General features: G+C 34.8%; 1 protein-coding gene across 1 annotated transcript in view; it reads right to left on the bottom strand.

Moving 5' to 3' along the window:
* SCN7A (sodium voltage-gated channel alpha subunit 7) overlaps nt 1-20,981 on the bottom strand; it is a 62,378-nt gene that overhangs the window by 12,994 nt on the left and 28,403 nt on the right. The window contains exons 11-18 of the mRNA XM_055572373.1: nt 20,159-20,403; nt 17,545-17,718; nt 15,608-15,964; nt 11,027-11,464; nt 7,933-8,032; nt 5,611-5,765; nt 2,884-3,057; nt 1,092-1,199 (exon numbers count right to left, since the gene is read on the bottom strand). Coding sequence (XP_055428348.1) covers nt 1,092-1,199; nt 2,884-3,057; nt 5,611-5,765; nt 7,933-8,032; nt 11,027-11,464; nt 15,608-15,964; nt 17,545-17,718; nt 20,159-20,403 — 1,751 coding nt within the window. The remainder of the gene's footprint in view (nt 1-1,091; nt 1,200-2,883; nt 3,058-5,610; nt 5,766-7,932; nt 8,033-11,026; nt 11,465-15,607; nt 15,965-17,544; nt 17,719-20,158; nt 20,404-20,981) is intronic.

The following is a 20,981-nucleotide window of genomic DNA, read 5'->3' as shown; positions in this document are numbered from 1 at the left end:
AACTTTCCTTCCAAGGAGTAAGCATCTTTTAATTTCATGGCTGTAATCACCATCTGCAGTGATTCTGGAGCCCTAGAAAATAAAGTCTGTCACTGTTTCCACTGTTTCCCCATCTATTTGCCATGAAGTGTTAGGACCAGATGCCATGATCTTTGTTTTCTGAATGTTGAGCTTTAAGCCAATTTTTTCACTCTCCTCTTTCACTTTCATCAAGAGGCTCTTTAGTTCTTCTTCACTTTCTGCCTAAGGGTGGTGTCACTTGCATATCTGAGGTTATTGATATTTCTCCCGGCAATCTTGATTCCAGCTTGTGCTTCATCTAGGCCAGCATTTCTCATGATGTACTCTGCATATAAGTTAAATAAGCAGGGTGACAATATACAGCATTTACATACTCCTTTTCTTATTTGGAACCAGTCTGTTGTTCCATGTTCAGTTCTAACTGTTGCTTCCTGACCGCATACAGGTTTCTCTAGAGGCAGGTCAGGTGGTCTAAACTAAAATAAAAAATGTTATTTTAGTTACATTTATTATCTAATTTGTGTGTGTTAGTATATATGTGTATATGTATTTCACTTTATTTAGGCATAATTTAGAAAAATTGTGTATGTTTAAGATGTACAAGATGATGTCCAAATATATGTATAAAATGTGAAATGATTCCCACAATCACACTAATTAACACATCTATCACCTCACATAGTTACCTTTCGGGATAAATGGTGAAAAACATTTAAGTTGTACTCCCTTAGAAAACTTCAAGTATAGAATGTAGTATTACTAACTGTAGTCATGATACTATATACTAAATTCCCCAGACCTTATTCATTTTATATGTGAAAGTTTTGGATCCTTTGATCAACATCTCCCCATTTCCTTCACCCACAGCCCATGTTTTAATAGGCTATGTGTAGTTTATAGCCCTAGAATATTGTATGAAATCTTTCTATCACTAAACTGAATGTGCATTGGAAATTTGGCTTTTGTATTAATAAAGACACAAATGAGAAGACAACAAAGATTATGAGTTTATGGACATTTATTAATCCCAAATAAAAACCTGTAGTTTAGATTAGAAACTTTTCTCTTACCTTCATTTTTTCAAATTGAGATAGAACTCTGAGTGCCCGAAGGAATTTAATGGAAACAAGCGGTTTTAGTTCTTCCTGAGATTTGCCTATTAAACTAAGACAGAACACCTGGATATATATAAATAAAAAATTGAATAGAATTTAATTTTAAATTTAATCAAAACAATCTGTAAATGAACATTTCTTACAGAAAATTACAGTTAAAGCCTATTAAAATTTTTAAAAGTATTCTAAAGCTATTTAAAAAAGTATTTAAAAAAATTCAAAAGTATTTTTTGGTATGAATAATAAATGTTATTGAGATTAAAAAATTGTGTATTTGAGATTCTTAATAGTCAAAGATTAATATTTACATCATTTTTATTTTAAAATTAGACTAAGAATCAGTTTCATGATTATTTGCAATATAGTAATAGTACACAGTATATTCTTTAAAACAGAATTTAGAATATGTTTTCATATGAATCCAAATATATATATATAATTAAGACAATATGCAAAATAGGATTTCAGAGAAGAGGCATCAAGGAGAAAATGAATATTGTTAAGTTCAAATACTAATTACAAAAAAATAAGGATTCTAAGGTGATTTTTTTTAAAGTAAACATACATGCATAAATATGATTCAATATTAATAAAAATGAATGCTGATTGAGCAAGGTGGTATAGTTATGATTAATTTTGTTGTACCTTCATTTTTCTATATTTTCAAGGTAATATAAATGAAAAAAATTATTCTCTTTTACCCTACACTGAAGAGGCTCAAAGTGGGCTTCAAAGTAAGGATATCATTTATATACACATGGAAGAATGCAGATAAAAAAGAACAATAACCAAGAAACAGGAAGGTGGGTTGCAGGTACAGTGTGGTATCATTGAAATAGAAGGTTTTTTCAAGAATTAATTTAGAAGACAAAAGGTCAGATATTGTAAGTCATTATTTATTGACTGAGAAGTTTCGATCATTGTTGATAGAATGGGGAGACATTTGTTCATTCAACAAAAATTAATGAGCACCTACTATGTGACATGAATGGTTCTAGGCATATAGGGTAAGGAGAGAACAAAATCGAGAAAATATTTTGGCTTAATGGAGCTTATTTTTCTTGTTATGTGGAGAACAGAATACATGTGTGCAGTGGTGGAACTACTGTAGCGATTCACATGTTCTGGTACCTTGGATCGGTGTGCTACTGGTGAAGTTTATGATGGAAAAGTGTTCAGATGCTCAGTTGTATCCAACTCTTTGCAATTCCATGGACTGTAGCCCACCAGGCTCCTCTGTCCATGGGATTCTCCTGGCAAGAATACTGGAGTGGGTAGCCATTGCCTCCTCCAGGGGATAGTCTCAACCCAGGAATCGAACTCGTGTCTCTTAAGTTTCCTACATTCAGCAGGTGGATTCTTTATCACTAGGGCCATATGGGAAGCTTGAAGTTTATGTTAAGCAGTCTAATTTTAAATGTATGATTTAAAGGTAGAGCCAATAGAATTTGAATATTTTATAATGATGATATTTTCAAAATATTGTTCAATAAGCCTGTTCTCTTAGCAGCAGGTTTATAGGTAATGATTAGAAAAAACCAGGAGTTAAGTGCTGAACTGTTAAAATTTTAATATGGAAAAGATGGATGTTAAACATTACATATAAAGAAATATGGGATATTGGTGACTGAGAATGTATAGAGAAAGGTAAAAGAAAGATACACATAAATAAAAAAGAAAGTCAGAGTAAGAGTAAACAAGGAAAAGTAAACAAATAGCCTTTAAAATTTTTCTTTAAAATACGTACAATAACAACCATGAAGTCTAGTTTGTACCAGCCATTAGTGAAATAGGCTTTAAAACCATATGCCATCCACTTTAGAAGCATTTCCAGAATAAAGATGTAGGTGAAGATCATGTCAGCATATTCTAATAAGATTTTAATAGTCTTTCTCTGATCAATATATATATCTTCAAAAGCCTGTGGATAAAATATATAAAGATCAGTGTACATGTAATTTCTAAAATCTCTTCTGGCAAAGTGGGGAATGAGATCCCATCTCCAGATGGTGACCACTGTCATAGACTGCAGTCTCAAGGGCTTCTACACTTGATGTGAGCTTATTCACACAATCCATATCCATTTTCTGATCCATGCCTGTAGCAGACATCATTAATTGATTCCAGAACCTCTACTTATAGAGTCTGAACTTGACCTCATAATTGTTCTAAACAGTGAACTGAAAAGTCTCTCTCAAATCAGTTATTCAAACTTAGATGGAATCTTTAGTCATATCTGACCTGGTTCTTATCTCTTATAGCCATCTCATGCTATTGTGAATAAAGGAGTGAAAGTGAAAGTGAAGTTGCTCAGTTGTGTCTGACTCTTTGCGACCCCATGGACTGTAGCCTACCAGGTTTCTTTGTCCATGGGATTTTCTAGGCAAGAATACTGGAGTGGGTTGCCATTTCCTTCTCCAGGAAATCTTCCCAACCCAGGGACTGAACCCGGGTCTCCCGTATTGTAGTCAGATGATTTACCGTCTGAGCCACTAGGGAAGTCTTGAATAAAGGAGTAGAGATAAGCAAACAAAGAAAACCCCTAAACCTGTGTTTTCAGAAATCCATACAGCTATTAAAAGAAAAGTCACAAAGCGTGTCAGATAAACCAGTGGAAATAAATGAATATGAAATAAGACTATAATGTTTTCCCAACATTTCTCAGTTTTAATAGATAACCTCAGTTTTACTGTGGAGGAAGCAAAGTCTGATAATGTCATTCAAATTAATTTCATAGTAATTTTTTAGCATTGAAAAAAGGCAGTAAAGTATCAATAACCTCAGGCAGACTTGTTGCAAAGTGCAATGGAGGTCAAAGATTAAACATGAATGAAAATAATCATATGTAAACAAAGGTGTGATTCTTGAAAACCTATTGCTAAATAAAAGTATATATAAAATAATAGAATTAACTGGCTCAATTGAACCAATTATGGACTAAAGTATCCTTTAAAACAGATTATAAATATCATCCAAAGTTATTCTAAAGTACTATTTATTAAATGGATTTACCTACTGAAAAGGTACATAATGCAAACTAATATAAAAAGATATGCAGAAGCCTCTATTTCAATTAAAACATTGAAAGAATAGGCAATCTCAGGACTTTGCAGGTGGCTCAGTGGTAAAGAATCTGCCTACTAATACAGGGGACACAAGTTTGATCCCTGGTCCAGGAAGATCCCACATGCCACAGGAAAGCTAAGCCAATGTGCCACAACTACTGAGCCTGAGCTCTAGAGCCCAGGCTCCACAGCAAGAGAAGCTACCACAGTGCGGAGCCCGGGCACCTCAGCAAAGAGTAGACCTCACTCATAGCAACTGGAAAAGCCTTTGTGCAGCAGCAAAGAGCCAGTGCAGCCATAAATTAAATAAATAAATACATCTTTTTAAAAGTAGGCAAAGCCAATATATGGCAGTTGAAGCCCACATGCTGGCTACCCATGCGGAATGGGGAAGTAACCGTGAGAGGTCAGAGGGTGGTTCTGGAGCCCTGGTAGTGTTCTCCTTCACAAGGCAAGTGATGGTTACGTGGGTATATTTACTTGGTGAAAATCCTTTATGCTGTAAACTTATGATCTATATGCTTTCTGGTATGTGTACTAAATGTCAATACAAAGTTTACTTTAAAAATATATGCAGTACAAAGTCTGGTTCCCAACCATCACACCATCTTCTCTGTTTTGTGTATTTCACAATTAACTATTTCTTGTGTATCAGTCTCTGATCTTCTTTAATCAGACGCAAGCAAATATCAATATACATTCTATTTTTCTTCCTTTCCTACATAGAATGCAGCATGCTGTGTACTTTATTCTTTTTTTTCACTTGTTGCCATATCTTGGGGAATTGCAATATCAACATGCAGACAGGTCTTGCATTTTCTAGCTAACTGCATAGTACCCCACTGGATGACTGTACCATAGTGTATTTAAACAGTTACCTAGTATGTATTCTTTTTGCGTGTCAATTTTTTGGTATTACAAAAAGTTCTTCAGCGCACAGCCTTGTAAATGCACTTAACACATGTGAAGATTCTAAGATAATTTTCCGGAATTAAGATAGTTGTGTCAATGAGTAAATATATTTGTAGTTCAAAGGTTCTTAAAAATATATACAATATTTCTCTTTTCTTATGGAACAAGTACCAAAGTACTAGCACAATTATTAAACTTTATTAAAATACCAAAGTACTAGCACATTATTAAACTTTATTAAAATAATATGGTATTTATTAACATTCTTCTTCCTGTTATCATTCACATATTTTGAAATTATTTATTTAATGTTGAATGAGGCATATACAGACCTTCTAAGAAACTGCAATGTATATATTCCAAAACTAAAATCATAGAATATAAAATTTGGTACTATAATAAGCATTCTGGGGAAAAATAATTTGGCTTGGTGACATTATGAATTAATAGACATATGATGCATTTTTCCTATAAAAATATCACATACGCTCACTTACCAGAGCACCTGTGCTAAGCAGAGTGACAAGGCCAATAAAACACTTAAAGCAATTGTTTTCTACTATTTTGCAGCAAGTTTTCCTTATGTTCTTCCAGATTTTTCCTTTTTTGGGGCCTCTACCGATTTGAGCAGATGAAGATCTTCGTTCATAAACTGTCAAGAATGAAACTATTAAGAACAAAAATCTAGAAATCGTTGAAAAGTGAAACATTTCAAATGTTTTAACAATCATTTATTTACAGTATCTAATATAGATGTTTTCTGACTTATAAACATTAGATTTATACCCCTCCTGTAGTGACCACTGCAACTGCTGAGGGAAAAAAAGGAAAACTTGTGAGTTCTATAATAGTAAGGAAGAAAGGAAAAAAACCTTGATGCTGGGAAAGACTGAGGGCAGGAGAAGGGGGTGACAGAGGATGGCATTACCAACTCAATGGACACGAATTTGAACAAACTCTAGAAGATAGTGAAGGACAGGGAAACCTGTTATGCTGAAGTCCATGGGGTCGCAAAGCGACCCATGGGCACAAATCAGCGACTGAACAAGTAAGTAAGTGTATGTTAATCGTGTCCAGTTCTTAGTAATCCCATGGACAGTAGCCCATACCAGGCTCCTTTGACCTGGAATTTCCCAGGCAAGAATATTGGAGTGGTTTGCCATTTCCTGTTCCAGGAGATCTTCCCAACCAAGAGTTGAAACCCATATGTCTTGAGTCTCCTGCATTAGCAGGGGGATTCTTTACCACTGCACCACCTGGGGACCATAGCCGGAAAAAAGAAACTGTGAAAGGCACAGATGACTTAGAACACCCTCTTACCCTATTAGACAGAATCTGAGAATAGAAGATACCCTCACTCCTACAAAACAAACACACCCACACATACCATCTTCTGATTATTAGATTTTTTTGGCATAATGCCTGAATTTCATTCTTTGAAGATTCACATGGCATAACAAGCATTTTCATTTAAATATACAAATATTCATGACATAAGAGGTATAATATCAATTAAGTAAATTAAATTTATCCCAGTTCTTCAGTGGCATGGGATAGAAATCTTGAACTAGACTATTTAAGGAGCTAAGCTTGGATTATGGAGTATTTTATGGGTAGGGTACTGGTGTAATTCTATCTTCTGGTCAAGAGAGTTAGCATAAGGAAAACCTGAGGCTTGAAAAGGGTGTGATTAACTGATAAGAGAATGAAGCATGGAGTGGGTGGAGTTTAAAGTCAATACATTTTAACATTTTCCCTAGAACCAATTTATACATTCTTGGTCAGAAAAATATAGGAAATGTTTTCTCCCTGGTCTTGTATCATACAAGTCCTAGAACTCAGGCTACTGAGAGCAGAGTCTTATTTCTGAGTATAGGAATTTGAACATTTAGGAATTGCCATTTTGATGATTTCAGTGATTTTAAATATTTAGAACCTATGGTTATATGTCAGTCTTGATAGACTAATACACTGATACACCTAATACAGGCTAATGCACAGTGGCTCAGTCATCTCCGACTCTTTGCAGCCCCATGGACTGTAGCCCAACAGGCTCCTCTGCCCATGGAATTTTCCAGGCAAGGATACTAGAGCAGTTTGCCATTTCCTACTCCAGGGGATCTTCCCCACTCAGGGACTGAACCCATATCTCTTGTGTCTCCTGCACTGGCAGGTGGATTAGTTACCACTAGCACCACCTGGGAAGCCCCTTTAGGAAACTAAATTAAATTATAAATTATAGAGAAGTGCATGTTACATGTTTAATAACTTAGTCAACTGACCGAAGCCCTATATATTTCTTAATATTCAATAAATGACTTATACATTTGTTTTCCTATGAGTATTTTAAATATTGACCCCATTCTATGAGGTATAAACACACACACACACACACACACACTAATTTAATCTTTCTATTAATCCCATGAAGTAAGTCTTATTCTTATCCTCATTTTACATATTAGGAAATGAGTCAGAGGAGGGTAAGTAAAAGCTAGCAAGTGGTGGGCTGGGATCTGAACTCAGTATGTCTGATTTCAGAACTAAAACTTTAACTACTTCATGAGACCCCCTAAGAAGCAGCCCCTTTTCTCCATTCCAAACATTGACTTTTTCTTTGACATTTATTATAAGTTTCTATTAGGATATATATAAGCATGAGTGCATGTGCACATGCACAAACACATTAGCATGTGTGCATTCCTTAGTCAAATTAATAAACTCTTTAAAATTAAAAGTGTATTTAATAGTATTATTTAGGTTAAGAGAAATTTAGCTTAATGTTAATATAATGATTACAATAATTATTTTTTTCTTACCATTTCTAAGATGCTTTGGCTTTTCACGTTCATAGACCATTTCTTCTTCAGAGAGAATATCAACTGTACTACATTCAGATGAGCTCGACTGCTTTACTTTCTGAAAAGTAAGTCCCACCAAGAAAGTTGCCATTAAAGTTTCATTTACTCACTATAGCTAAAGTTTAGGTCATTTTCAGAAAAAAGAAAAATTATGTACAGAAAAACTACTGTCAAAGTAAAAGACTTTATGCCAATTTCATGACTGATATTAAAATGCATACAGAGACTTCCCTGGTGGTTAAGACTCTGAGCTTCAAGGCAGGGTACAGGGGTTCAATCCCTGGTCAGGGAATTAAGATCTCACATGCCACGTGGCATGGACAAAAAGTAAAAACGAAATTAAAAATAAATTTTAAATGTATACATATCTCTGGGAGTTGAAATGTTTAAAGATATTTTAAAAATTAATTTAAGATAAAATAATTTTCACATTAAAATGAATATATAGTGAATAACACTGTTCTAAAAGATGTATAGGCTATCCCAAATTTCTGAAAAATCTAGCTAGAATATATAAAAAATTACAAATGTTTTGTTCTACCTCTGTCTTTTGCACAATAAATGTCAAAGAAATAAAATTAGCAAATTTTGTTTGCTTTAAGCCATATATTGTCAATTTTAAGGCATTATACTGCTCTATTAAAAACATAAAATAGTCAGCAGGATATTACTTTTAAACAAACAAATCTTTTAAAAGGTTATTTGATTTCCCTTTGTATTCTCTTTATTATTGATAAAATAAGGTATAGTAATGCATTGATTTGGGAGTAGACAATAAATTAATATTATGTAATATTCAAGCATACAATAATTGAAAATCATACATTATATATTTAAATGATTCATTAGAGTATTTAAAACCCTCACACATAAATTATTTGATATGATTTTCTCAAAACCCTGTATTTACTATTTTAAATTTATAAATAAATCAAAATTCAAAATTATAAATCATTTTAGTAACAGATTACTTAGTGACCGATATATATGGCTACATAATGAAAAAAAGTGTTTCAAAATCTGATTTAAGTTTGATGTTATTTTTATGAAATTTATATAATTATATATTTGTACTAAAAGATAAAAGTTCAAATACCAAAGAAACAAGAACATGAATCTCTGAATGATCATACCACTTGTAATTTTTATATTTTATTCTTCGCTTTTTTAGATCAACATCCTAAATACTCTTGGGCTACATAATCTAGGAAGTGATTAATTAAATATATAAATGATAAAATCTTCTTTGAGTAGTTAACCAATCAAAAGAACCAAATAATTATGCATCTTAAGTAATAACTTCTAAAACTTCAACATTTACAGTTATATGAAGTTCCATCTTTCCTATATATCTTCATATCTCAGACTTTCTAATGAGATTGACAAGAAGTTTTTCAGGACATTTCCACACAACGTGTTGCGATAAATAGCAATTTTACCCAGAAATGTATGGTAGCACAATGTTGTTATAGTTTAAATAAAATCAGTGTGCAAGAGAAGAATGTTTTTCATTTCCTAATAATGGTATTAATTAAAGGAAAATAGACCTGACAAGATTAGGTATGCTAAGGAGTGAAAATGTTTCTCTGAAACAAAGATGCCTTTACCAGAAACTAGAAGGGCTCTAGATAATTGAAACTTAATTCCTGTTAGAAGGGCAATTTGATAAGCTATTACAGAGAGCAGCTGATAAGCCAGAAGAGGTCTGGGAGATAAGATGGTGCCAGAGACTTTGAGGATCTGGAAAAAGACATTATCTTCCCTGCCCCATGCCAGTGAATGAAATAAAACAATTCTTTAGTGAAGTTCAATGGAAGTGGCTTACACTGCATGTGATCCCTGTAGATTAAATGGTACCTCCTACTAAGACATTGTGCTACTTGCAAATGAAGACAGTAAGACTGGATTCACTAAGGTATACATTTTTAAAGCTAAGTGAAAGGCAGTATCTGCCCTTCTTTAAAGGTGATCCTTTTTTTTTTTCTTTTGGTTTCCTGGTGGCTCAGCAGTAAAGAATCTGCCTACAATGCAGAAGATCTGGGTTCGATCCCTGAGTCAGGAAGATCCCCTGGAGAAGGAAATGGCAACCCACTTCAGGATTCTTGCCTGGAAAATCCCATGGACAGAGGAGACTGGTGTGTTACAGTCCATGAGGCCACAAAGGAGTCTGACACGTCTTAGTGTCTAAACAACAACAACAAATTGTTTACGTTTACAACTGATGTTTCTTTTACTCTTTGGTCTTTTAGTCCAACTCAATTGCTGCTGCTGCTTAGTCACTTCAGTCGTGTCTGACTCTATGCGACCCCATAGACGGAAGCCCACCAAGCTCCCCCGTCCCTGGGATTCTCCAGGCAAAACACTGGAGTGGGTTGCCATTTCCTTCTCCAATGCGTGAAAGTGAAAAGTGAAAGTGAAGTCACTCAGTCGTGTCCGACTCTTAGCGACCCCATGGACTGCAGCCCACCAGGCTCCTCCATCCATGGGATTTTCCAGGCAAGAGTACTGGAGTGGGGTGCTATTGCCTTCTCCCATGTTATAATATATGTTGCAGAAATAAACTGACAAGAATCTTAACATTTTAGCAAGCAGGAAAATATCTGTATCTTAGCACTCTTCTAGTCCCATCTTATATTTTAAAGATGATAAAGCCTAGGAGAGTTTAGTGACTTCTCCAGTAGTATGCATTAATTATAAAAATCTAGGTTTCTTCAATATGCTTTTTATCACCCAATTAACTGAAGATATTATAATTATGTTATCTAATGTTTGCTAAGTGCTTCCATATTTTAGACATTATTCTATGCACTCTTGAACTATTTTTCTTAATCATTCTATCTCTTCTGAGAAATAGATACAATTTTATCCTCATTCACAGATGAAGAAACTTAGGAAGTTTAAGAAACTGGATCAGGAGCAGAAAATCAGGAGAAGTGCTACAGCTAGGACTGAATGGATAATAATCTAACTTTGGAACTTCAGCATTGCTTCACGTCCTTGTCAATAGTGCCATCAATCAACAGTACACAACCATAATGTTAAAACAACTTACCTCTTTGCTGCTTCCATCACCTGACTTGCTCTGAATCTCCTTATTGTCTGGATTTTCTATATCAGATTCTTCTGAAGCAATGGGTACAGTTTCTGAGACACTGGGACTGGGAATTAGTGACTGACTCTCATTTTCGGTCATTGTGTTTTTCTCTGTGCCGCTGCTTTTTTCCTTATCCTTGAGGAAATCTTGGGTGTTGCTCAATTCAGAGAGAGTATGGTCAGAAATATTCTCTTTAACATAGACGTCACTTATATTGTCCATTGTATCCTCTAGAGCATTTTGTTTTTTGCATAATATTTTAGAAAGCACATAATTTATTTCTTTTTTAATTCTTGCCATTGCACGCTGGAGATTTTTTGCTTCATCATTTTCTTCAGTTGTTGCAGGCTTGTATGAACTAAATGAGATGATCAACGCCAGAAACAGGTAAAGTATCTGAATGAGGAAGTAAATGAAGCTAAATGCATCTCATTTTTTGTTTTCTTTCAAACAACAGCAACAAAAAATATTTTTAAAAAGCTGGCCTGCAATCTGAAAACAGCATACACACTATGATGCTCTTTAGGCTATTCAGTTCTTACTCATCTACAGAGGATCAGTTGCTGTGTTAGGAATTTAGATAGCCAGAAGGTTACAATGTTCTATGAAATATCATTTGTTTCTCCTTTACAGATGAAAACCACAAAGCTTACAGATGCCAAGTATCAAAGATCACAGAGTCTGAACTTAAGTCTGTCTTACTCCAGTTTGTTTTCTTTTCTACTAAGCCAGGCAGAGTCTCCCAAGGTGAGAAAATCAATTGCTACTCCAGGGGGCTGAATTCACGTCAACCTAACTCAGAAAGATATGAATGACATCTTCACGGGTACTGCAAATTCATGAGGACTCTCCTGGGGAGAGAGCTATCCCTAGTTTTGAAGTCCACATCTAATTTCCTTGTGATGTGCAAGCATAGGGTTTAGGTAGGTTAGTTGATTCTCTGTGGTAATAAATTTGGTCAAATAAGAAAGAGATGAGTAATGGAAGGATCACTCCTAATATATGCAAATTATTTTGAATTTGAAGATAGTGTGTATTTTAACCTTTACTATCACTGAGAAATAAGATCAAGCCACATCCAATTTCCAGAGAATTAGATTTTAATTTTGTTTCTTTTTATAGAGTATAAATTATAATTTTAGATTATAAGATTGAGGTAATTAGAGATACACTGATTATTCTTTTAAAGTAATAATTTAGGCATTTTGTCCATTCTGGAAGCTTTCTCTCTTCTCTTCAAATATTTGAGCTTTTGGGAATTTAAATTACTTTATGCTTTACATATTATTTTTAAAGGGAAAATACAGTAGGAATTCTTACACTGACAATTTATGTGTACATAAAATAATTAAGTATATGAAGATCTGCAACATTCATTTGTTAAAATATCTTACAGAATTTTGGATCTATCTGAAGAGATGAATTCTTAAACACTCTGATAATTGCTGAGTTTCTCATGCACATATACACCTAGAATATTATGAAGTACCCACCAAATTGTGTTCAATTCTAATGGATTACCTTTAAATCTCAATAACGAAATCTTTTTATCTCTTAGGAATATAGAAAGCTCAAATAAGACTCACTTGGGGAAAAATAAAAATACTTTTGCAGATAATAAAGTCATAAAATAATCTTAACTGCAACCATAGTTTGGTGTATAAAATAAAATGGAGGGTTTAACATTTGGCTCAGCATTGGAAATTTCTTACAGGCAAGATCTCCGGAACAACTAACATATACTTTCTATAACCTACAATGACAGAATCTCAAGGGCTGAAAACTGAAAACCGAAAACCAGTGATTGAATGTCCGTACGGCATCACCAACGCAACGGACACGAACTAAGGCAAACTTCAGGAGATGGTGAGGGACAGGGAGGCCTGGTGTGCGGCAATCCATGAGGTTGCAAAGAGTCTGACACGACTGGGCGACTGAAAGATAACACCTACAGACGAGTTTGATTGTTCTCCCGCTAGTGTCCCATTTTGCTATCAAGGTTTATTTACACAGAATCTGGGCAGGGGCTCCACGGGCCTTGTAGAAACTACCTTATAACATCTCTATCATTCTCAAAGGACGAAAAGCAAGAACAAGCATAATTTAAGGTTGTTGGTTGTTTCTTTTTCCTTTGTTTGGTTAAGTATTGTTCACAGTGAGAAAAAAGAAAAGGGTGTTAAGTAAGAATTTCATGACTATAAGCTTCATATGAGTCGGAACCATTTTTTCTCTTCAGTAGATAACTAGCACAAGGCAAAGCACTAAGTACATGATAAAGTATGAAATATTTGTTGAAAAATCAATTAATTATGGAATGAATGAAGGATTTCTATGTCAGGATTTGGAGAGGAAAAATTATAATACAACAATTGTATTTTTAAGAGCTTATGATCTAACATTTCTTATATCTTAGACATGTGTATACACACTCCCTATCACGCATGTATACATATGCAATGAGTGTTAAAAGACTGAAAATTAAGTTGAAAATGCCATGATGTAAAGAAAGAACTGTGTAACACTGTAAAATGCAACCACTTTATGGCACTTGTGATCCCTTCCTTCATGGAGGTTCTAGCTTAATAAGGAAGATAGACAAGTACATGAACAATTAAACACAGTGTCAGTATGTACTTAGGACAGGAGTAGATCCAGGGTAAATAAAAGCAATGAGAAATGCACTGATACAATGGATTTTACCCTGTGATTTTTTTTTGTTCCCGTCTTTTGGGAGATCCGCTTGATCTCTGTGACTTAGGAGTAAAAAGTAAATATTGAGTCTCTTTTTTTTCCCAATAAGAACAAATATATCTTATAAGCCATTTTTTTTTCCTGAGAAGAATTATGAAAGTGAAAGTTGTTCGGTTGTGTCTGACTCTTTGCAACCTCACGGACTACACGGTCCATGGAATTCTCCAGGCCAGAATATTGGAGTGGGAGGCTTTCCCTTCTTCAGGGGATCTTCCCAACCCAGAGATCAAACCCAGGTCTCCTGCATTGCAGGCAGATTCTTTATCAGCTGAGCCACAAGGGAAGCCCTAGAAGAAGTATAAGATACTTCAATTAATGTAATCACTCCAATTACTGGAAATTTAGGAGTGAAAGTGTTTCCTTTTAGTTAATGCATGATAGTTTCAAAGATCAGTGGGTTTCAAAATTTGCTGCACAATTTAATCAAATTGGATTTTTTTTTTAATCCTGATGACTAAGCTATATCCACATAACAATAAAATCGGAATCTCTGGGAATGAATCCAAGACATTAGTTTATTTTTATTAGTTCTCCAAGTAACTCCAATGTGCAGTCAAATTTGACAACCAGTGCTACATTTAAGTGCTTCTTAAAATTTAATGTGTACACAAATCACTTAGGGATATTGTTAAAATGTAGATTCCACTTTCACAGTTCTGGGATGGGGTCTGAGAGTCTACATTAATGACTGTCTCCCACATAAAACCAAAGCTACTTTGAGTAGCAGGTTATAACCAATGAAAATATGATGAACATCATGTATGCAATTTTCCAGCAGCCACATTAAAAGTATAAGGAAAAACAGGTGAAATTAGCTTAACTAATCCATTTTATTAAACTAAATGTATAAAAATATTATAATTAAAATGTTTTCACTTCAGTCATGTCCAACTCCTGATGGCGCCATGGACTGTAGCTCACCAGACTCCTCTGTCCATGGGATTTTCCAGGCAAGAATATTGGAGTGGGGTGCCATTTCCTTCTCCAGGGGATCTTTCCAACCCAGGGATTGAACCTGCATCTCTTGTGTCTCCTGCACTGGCAAGTGGATTCTTTATCACTAGTGCCACCTAGGAAGCACTTTCAATATAAGAATTATAAATGAAATCATTTACATTCTTTTTGGGGGAAGGGCAGGAGGAGAGGGGGACAACAGAGGATGAGATAGTTGGATGGCATCACTGACACAATGGACATGGGTTTGAGTGAACCCCAGGAATTGGTGATGGACAGGGAGGCCTGGCGTGGTGTGGTTCATGGGGTTGCAAAGAGTTGGACACGACTGAGCAACTGAACTGAACTGAACTGAAGACTTCAAATTCAGTGGGTATTTTACACTTATGCTATGCTAAGTCACTTCAGTCGTGTCCGACTCTGTGTGACCCCATAGACAGCAGCCCACCAGGCTCCCCCGTCCCTGGGATTCTCCAGACAAGAACGATGGAGTGGGTTGCCATTTCCTTCTCCAATGCATGAAAGTGAAAAGTGAAAGTGAAGACGCTCAGTCGTGTCCGACTCTTAGCGACCCCATGGATTGCAGCCTAACAGGCTCCTCCGTCCATGGGATTATCCAAGCAAGAGTACTTGAGTGGGGTGCCATTTACACTTTTAACATATCTCAAAGTGGACCGCTCATATTTTAACTGATTAATGGCCACATGTGGCTAAAGGCCTCCATATCAGACAGCACAGTTGTAGACCACTGGCTTCCACAAGTCTACATTATGAAAATGCCAGTCTACAATACATAAGTTTTTCAAGGAAAGTTTTAAAGCATGGATTACTTACCAATAATTTTCCAATTAAAATCACCATCATGTAAAAAGGAATACAACTGAATTGGCCTGCTACTTTAAAGCAATCCCATAAAGTTTCTATCCACTCTCCACAGAGAATCCGGAATACATTCAGGAAGGAATGGAAGAAATCATGCATGTGCCAGTGTGGAAGCTGACAGTCTTCATTTATGTTGCAGACATATTTTTTATATTTTGAACCATACAGGTTAAGGCCAACCACAGCAGAAAAGAATATAAAGGTGAACAACAGCAGGACCAAGTCTTTCAGGGCCACAATTGAGTTACAAAGAGTCAGCATCAGAATCTTAAATGTTGGCCAGTATCTTCCCAGTCTAAAAATTCGTAACTGATAGAGCAATGTAAAAACAACAAAAATAAGGAAAAATGACAAAAACTCTAGTCACTATTAATTACACTGTACATTTACAATTTTTATTAGCATTATACACATAAACATGTGTATTCTCTAATGTAATATTCACTTGTGAGCATTATTTATACTAAGCACTGAAAATTCAGTTTATATATAATTTTTAATACACTTACATATTCTATAGTTTTTTACACTAAATTGAAGTATACTTTCTATTGATCTGTCAATTCCCCTTTTTTTTCAATATAATACTATTAATAATTACTCCAGTTTTGTTTTAATATCTGGTAAAGCAAGTATCCATTCTTTATTTTCTTCTTCCAAAATATATTGAATATTTTCCCACATTTCAACATATAGATGATATTGGAAAAGTCTCAAGGGTCCGTTGAAGTCCCTTGATAGCTCTATTGTATGCATGAGTGCTAAGTTACTTCAGTTGTGTCTGACTGTGACCCCATAGACTGTAGCCTTGCCAGACTCCTCTGCCCATGGGATTTCCAGACAAGAATACTATTGTGTATTTACCTTTAAAATTAACATGAGAGACCAAATGAAACATTCTAGGTTTAGTCTAAATATTTCACTTAATCACTAGATATAAAAATTTTTATTCACATGGCACAAAATCACTTTAATATTTGAATCATTTAAAATCCACATATTGTTTTTGTATGTGCTATACCTTCCCCAACCTTTTCTAGTATGTAGTTGGCTTTTGGGACTCAAGGGTTAGGACTTAATACTTATCCATGTAAAACTTAATCATCTTAGGTTCAATCTGTTACTAGTCTTTCAGATATTTTGATACAATCTTTTATTATATTGTCTGTATTTCCCAGACTTGCTTCATTTATAAATTCAATAAATACAACTTTTATATTTTCCTCTTACTCATTAGATAAGCCTATGGACAAAGACAGGGTTCTGAAGAATTATTTGGATAAGATTAAATCTACCTAATTGTTCTCATTTCTGCTATATTCCTTCAACTTGTTAACAGAATAAGACAGTAGATTATTTATCAAATAACCAACATTTCCATAAATATTATTCTAATAACATTATTTCTTTGCTTGGTTTTCTGATGTTTTTACTACCACCTACATTTTATGCATATATTGATTCTGACTTAATAACCTTCATAGCAACATTCTATTAGCCTGACAGTCCTTCTTTTATAAAATTTTCAAATTTACATTTAGATATACTCACCTGATTCTAATTCTTTAGTTACACATTAGCATTCAGCTTTTGGGACTCTGTATTACTCTGCTTCTCAAAACTGACCCAGTAATCCTGACCCTGCTTTATAGAACTATATCTCAAATTCACTGTATATATGGCTTATTTCTTTTAATGCCTGGGCCAAACAGCATTAGAGACTACTTACTCTTTTCTGGGTTACTTTCTAAGCTTGTTACATATGAACTATTTCATTTAATAGTTCCAACATACCATCAGAATAGGTATTACTATTCTTCCCACTTTATGCCTGAGAAAACTGAAATGAATTTTTATAAAATAAAATTTAGGTCTTGTATTCTACTTACCACCCTGAATGATCGTAAAATAGCCAGTCCATGAAAATTTGTTAGATAAAGTTCTGCTAAACCATGGAACACAATTAGGCTATCATAAATGTTCCAGCCTACTTGGAAATATCCATATGGATACATGGCAATTATTTTAAAAATCATTTCTGCTGTGAAAATTCCAATAAACACCTAAATAAAACAAAACACAGGTATAAGAATATGATTCCAATAGCTCTATCAGAACCCTCATACACAGAATAAATTTTCACTGTCACTTTATTCATATTTTCTCTGTCAAAATATGATTAGTTTTGGAGTCTACATCACAAGGACAGGTTCATATATTTTGTTTGACAATCTAATATCAAACATTGTATATGGAATCTTCAATTACTTTAATAAAAGTAGGTTTTGTTTTCTTGGAAGAAAACAAAAGAATATTTGAGAGTGAAAATCTTTTCATTTTGAATAGTTCCTTTGGGGATAAAGAGTACATATTCAGTTCATTCAGTTCAGTCGCTCAGTCGTGTCCGACTCTTTGAGACCCCATGAATCGCAGCATGCCAGGCCTCCCTGTCCATCACCAACTCCCGGAGTTCACTCAGACTCACGTTCATCGAGTCAGTGATGCCATCCAGCCATCTCATCCTCTGTTGACCCCTTCTCCTCCTGTCCCCAGTCCCTCCCAGCATCAGAGTCTTTTCCATTGAGTCAAGTCTTTGCATGAGGTGGCCAAAGTACTGGAGTTTCAGCTTTAGCATCATTCCTTCCAAAGAAATCCCAGGGCTGATCTCCTTCAGAATGGACTGGTTGGATCTCCTTGCAGTCCAAGGGACTCTCAAGAGTCTTCTCCAACACCACAGTTCAAAAGCATCTATTCTTCGGTGCTCAGCCTTCTTCACAGTCCAACTCTCACATCCATACATGACCACAGGAAAAACCATCGTTTTGACTAGATGAACCTTTGTTGGCAAAGTAATGTCTCTGCTTTTGAATATGCTATCTAGGTTGGTCATAACTTTCCTTCCAAGGAGTAGGTGTCTTTTAATTTCATGGCTGCAATCACCATCTGCAGTGATTTTGGAGCCCAAAAAATAAAGTCTGCCACTGTTTCCACTGTTTCCCCATCTATTTCCCATGAAGCGATGGGACCAGATGCCATGATCTTCGCTTTCTGAATGTTGAGCTTTAAGCCAACTTTTTCACTCTCCACTTTCACTTTCATCAAGAGGCTTTTGAGTTCCTCTTCACTTTCTGCCATAAGGGTGGTGTCATCTGCATATGTGAGGTTATTGATATTTCTCCTGGCAATCTTGATTCCAGCTTGTGTTTCTTCCAGTCCAGCGTTTCTCATGATGTACTCTGCATATAAATTAAATAAACAGGGTGACAATATACAGCCTTGACGAACTCCTTTTCCTATTTGGAACCAGTCTGTTGTTCCATATCCAGTTCTAACTGTTGCTTCCTGACCTGCATACAAATTTCTCAAGAGGCAGATCAGGTGGTCTGGTATTCCCATCTCTTTCAGAATTTTCCACAGTTTATTGTGATCCACACAGTCAAAGGCTTTGGCATAGTCAATAAAGCAGAAATAGATGTTTTTCTGGAACTCTCTTGCTTTTTCCATATTAAGATATTTAATTTTTAAAAATATAAAAGAAAAATTTAAAAATATAGATGATCTAAAAAAAGGTAAACTTATAAAAACTGTCATTTGAAAACTATACTGGTAGAAATAACTAAATTATTGTTTTGGTAGCAAATAAATATATAGTTCAAAATTGGTAACAACTGACAGTATTAATATCAAGCAACTGTGCTGTGCTGTGTTTAGTCGCTCAGTCGTGTCTGACTCTTTGCGATCCTGTGGACTGCAGCCCGCCAGTCTCCTCTGTCCATAGGGATTCTCCAGGCAAGAATACTGCAGTGGGTTGCCATGTCCTCTTCCAGGGGATCTAAACCCAGGTCTCCAGCATTGCAGGCGGATTCTTTACCATCTGAGCCACCAGAAAAGCCTACTATTCCTGTTGTTTAATTACAAGCAACTAAACAACATCAATAAAAGCAAACAAAATTGAACAATATAGATTGAACAAAATTGATTGAATATGACTTGTTTTTAAACTCATGGAAATCTTTTTCTTTTGCCTTTTTTTACATGGAAAAAAAAAAAGTTGAATTTCTAAAATACCTTGCCACAAAGATAAGCTCCAATCTAAGGCAGGTTCAGTTGTAACAGGATTCAAAATTCAAGTGGCAGTGAAGTACTTGTTACTCACTGTTACGCTCTTATTTCAACTCTGCCCTTGTGATCTAGGGGCTACCATATTAAGACAGGGGATATTTGAGATGAGAGAGGAAATAAATCATTTCTATTTAATTTGACTGCATTGCAGCTAGCTAGAAATCTGAAATTTAAACAGACTCTAGCTAGAAATCTATTCAAAGATAAGAACATTTACAAAGGAGGGCTTGGAGAGGTAAGGAAGCATGAAAACAATACTTCAGTTAATACTCATACAATGTATTTGCAACATTTTGGAGTTATAAAGTAAATAATGAGGATAATGGTGACTAAAGAAAAGCTGAAATTGCAGGAGAAAATAACTGACAGTGAGAGCCTTACCACATTTCCAATGCTGAGAATATTGCTGGTTTCCAGACTCATTGGATAGTGTTCCAAAGCCAAAAAATTTATGTTTAGAATAATGCATATGGTAAGGAAAAGATCGGTAAATGGGTCCATTATAATCCTGTAAACAAACTCTTTCAATTTTAACCAACAGGGAGAACAATCCCAGATCAAGAAAGTTTTAGCAAATTTATACCAACAATATGGGCATCTCTGCCTGGATTTTTTAAGCTCTGAAACTGAAAGAACAGAAAATTATACATGAGTTAATTGTTTATTTAAGCATTAAGCATCTAATTAGTAGAAATTTTTTACTTTTGCATGCAAAGGGAGGTTATAACCTAGACTTCTGATTTTGAAATAGCAAACAGAAATATTTTGAATTAATGAAAATCAGAGCAAAGTAAATTTCCTCTATTTTACTCATGCTTGCTGAGTTAGACAAATGAAAATGAAAAAATTATGTACTAGAATTAAAATATAGGAGTACTTCTCAAGAAAAACTAATATGGAATATAACTGAGAGTACCATGTTTATAATTTTAGATTTATATGCTTTACAAAATAATGTCTTTCAATATTGGCTATAATAATGATTACTGGTTATATATATATATTACAAGTAGAGACAAGTATAAAAAGAGCCTTAACATGTTAACGTTATATACTCCAACCTGTACTTTTAGTTAAAATGCTCATGTCACTTTCAGTGTTAAAGAAAATTCCTTGGCAGTTTTTGGTGGCCTTTTCCAGTGTTTAAAACATTATGCTTATGAAATTTTGAACTGTTAACCCTAATAGTCTCATGTTCTTCCTT

The sequence above is a fragment of the Bubalus kerabau genome, chromosome 3, assembly GCF_029407905.1.
Source record: "Bubalus kerabau isolate K-KA32 ecotype Philippines breed swamp buffalo chromosome 3, PCC_UOA_SB_1v2, whole genome shotgun sequence".
Classification (NCBI taxonomy): Eukaryota; Metazoa; Chordata; class Mammalia; order Artiodactyla; family Bovidae; genus Bubalus; species Bubalus kerabau.
This window is presented reverse-complemented; position numbering and strand designations above follow the sequence as displayed.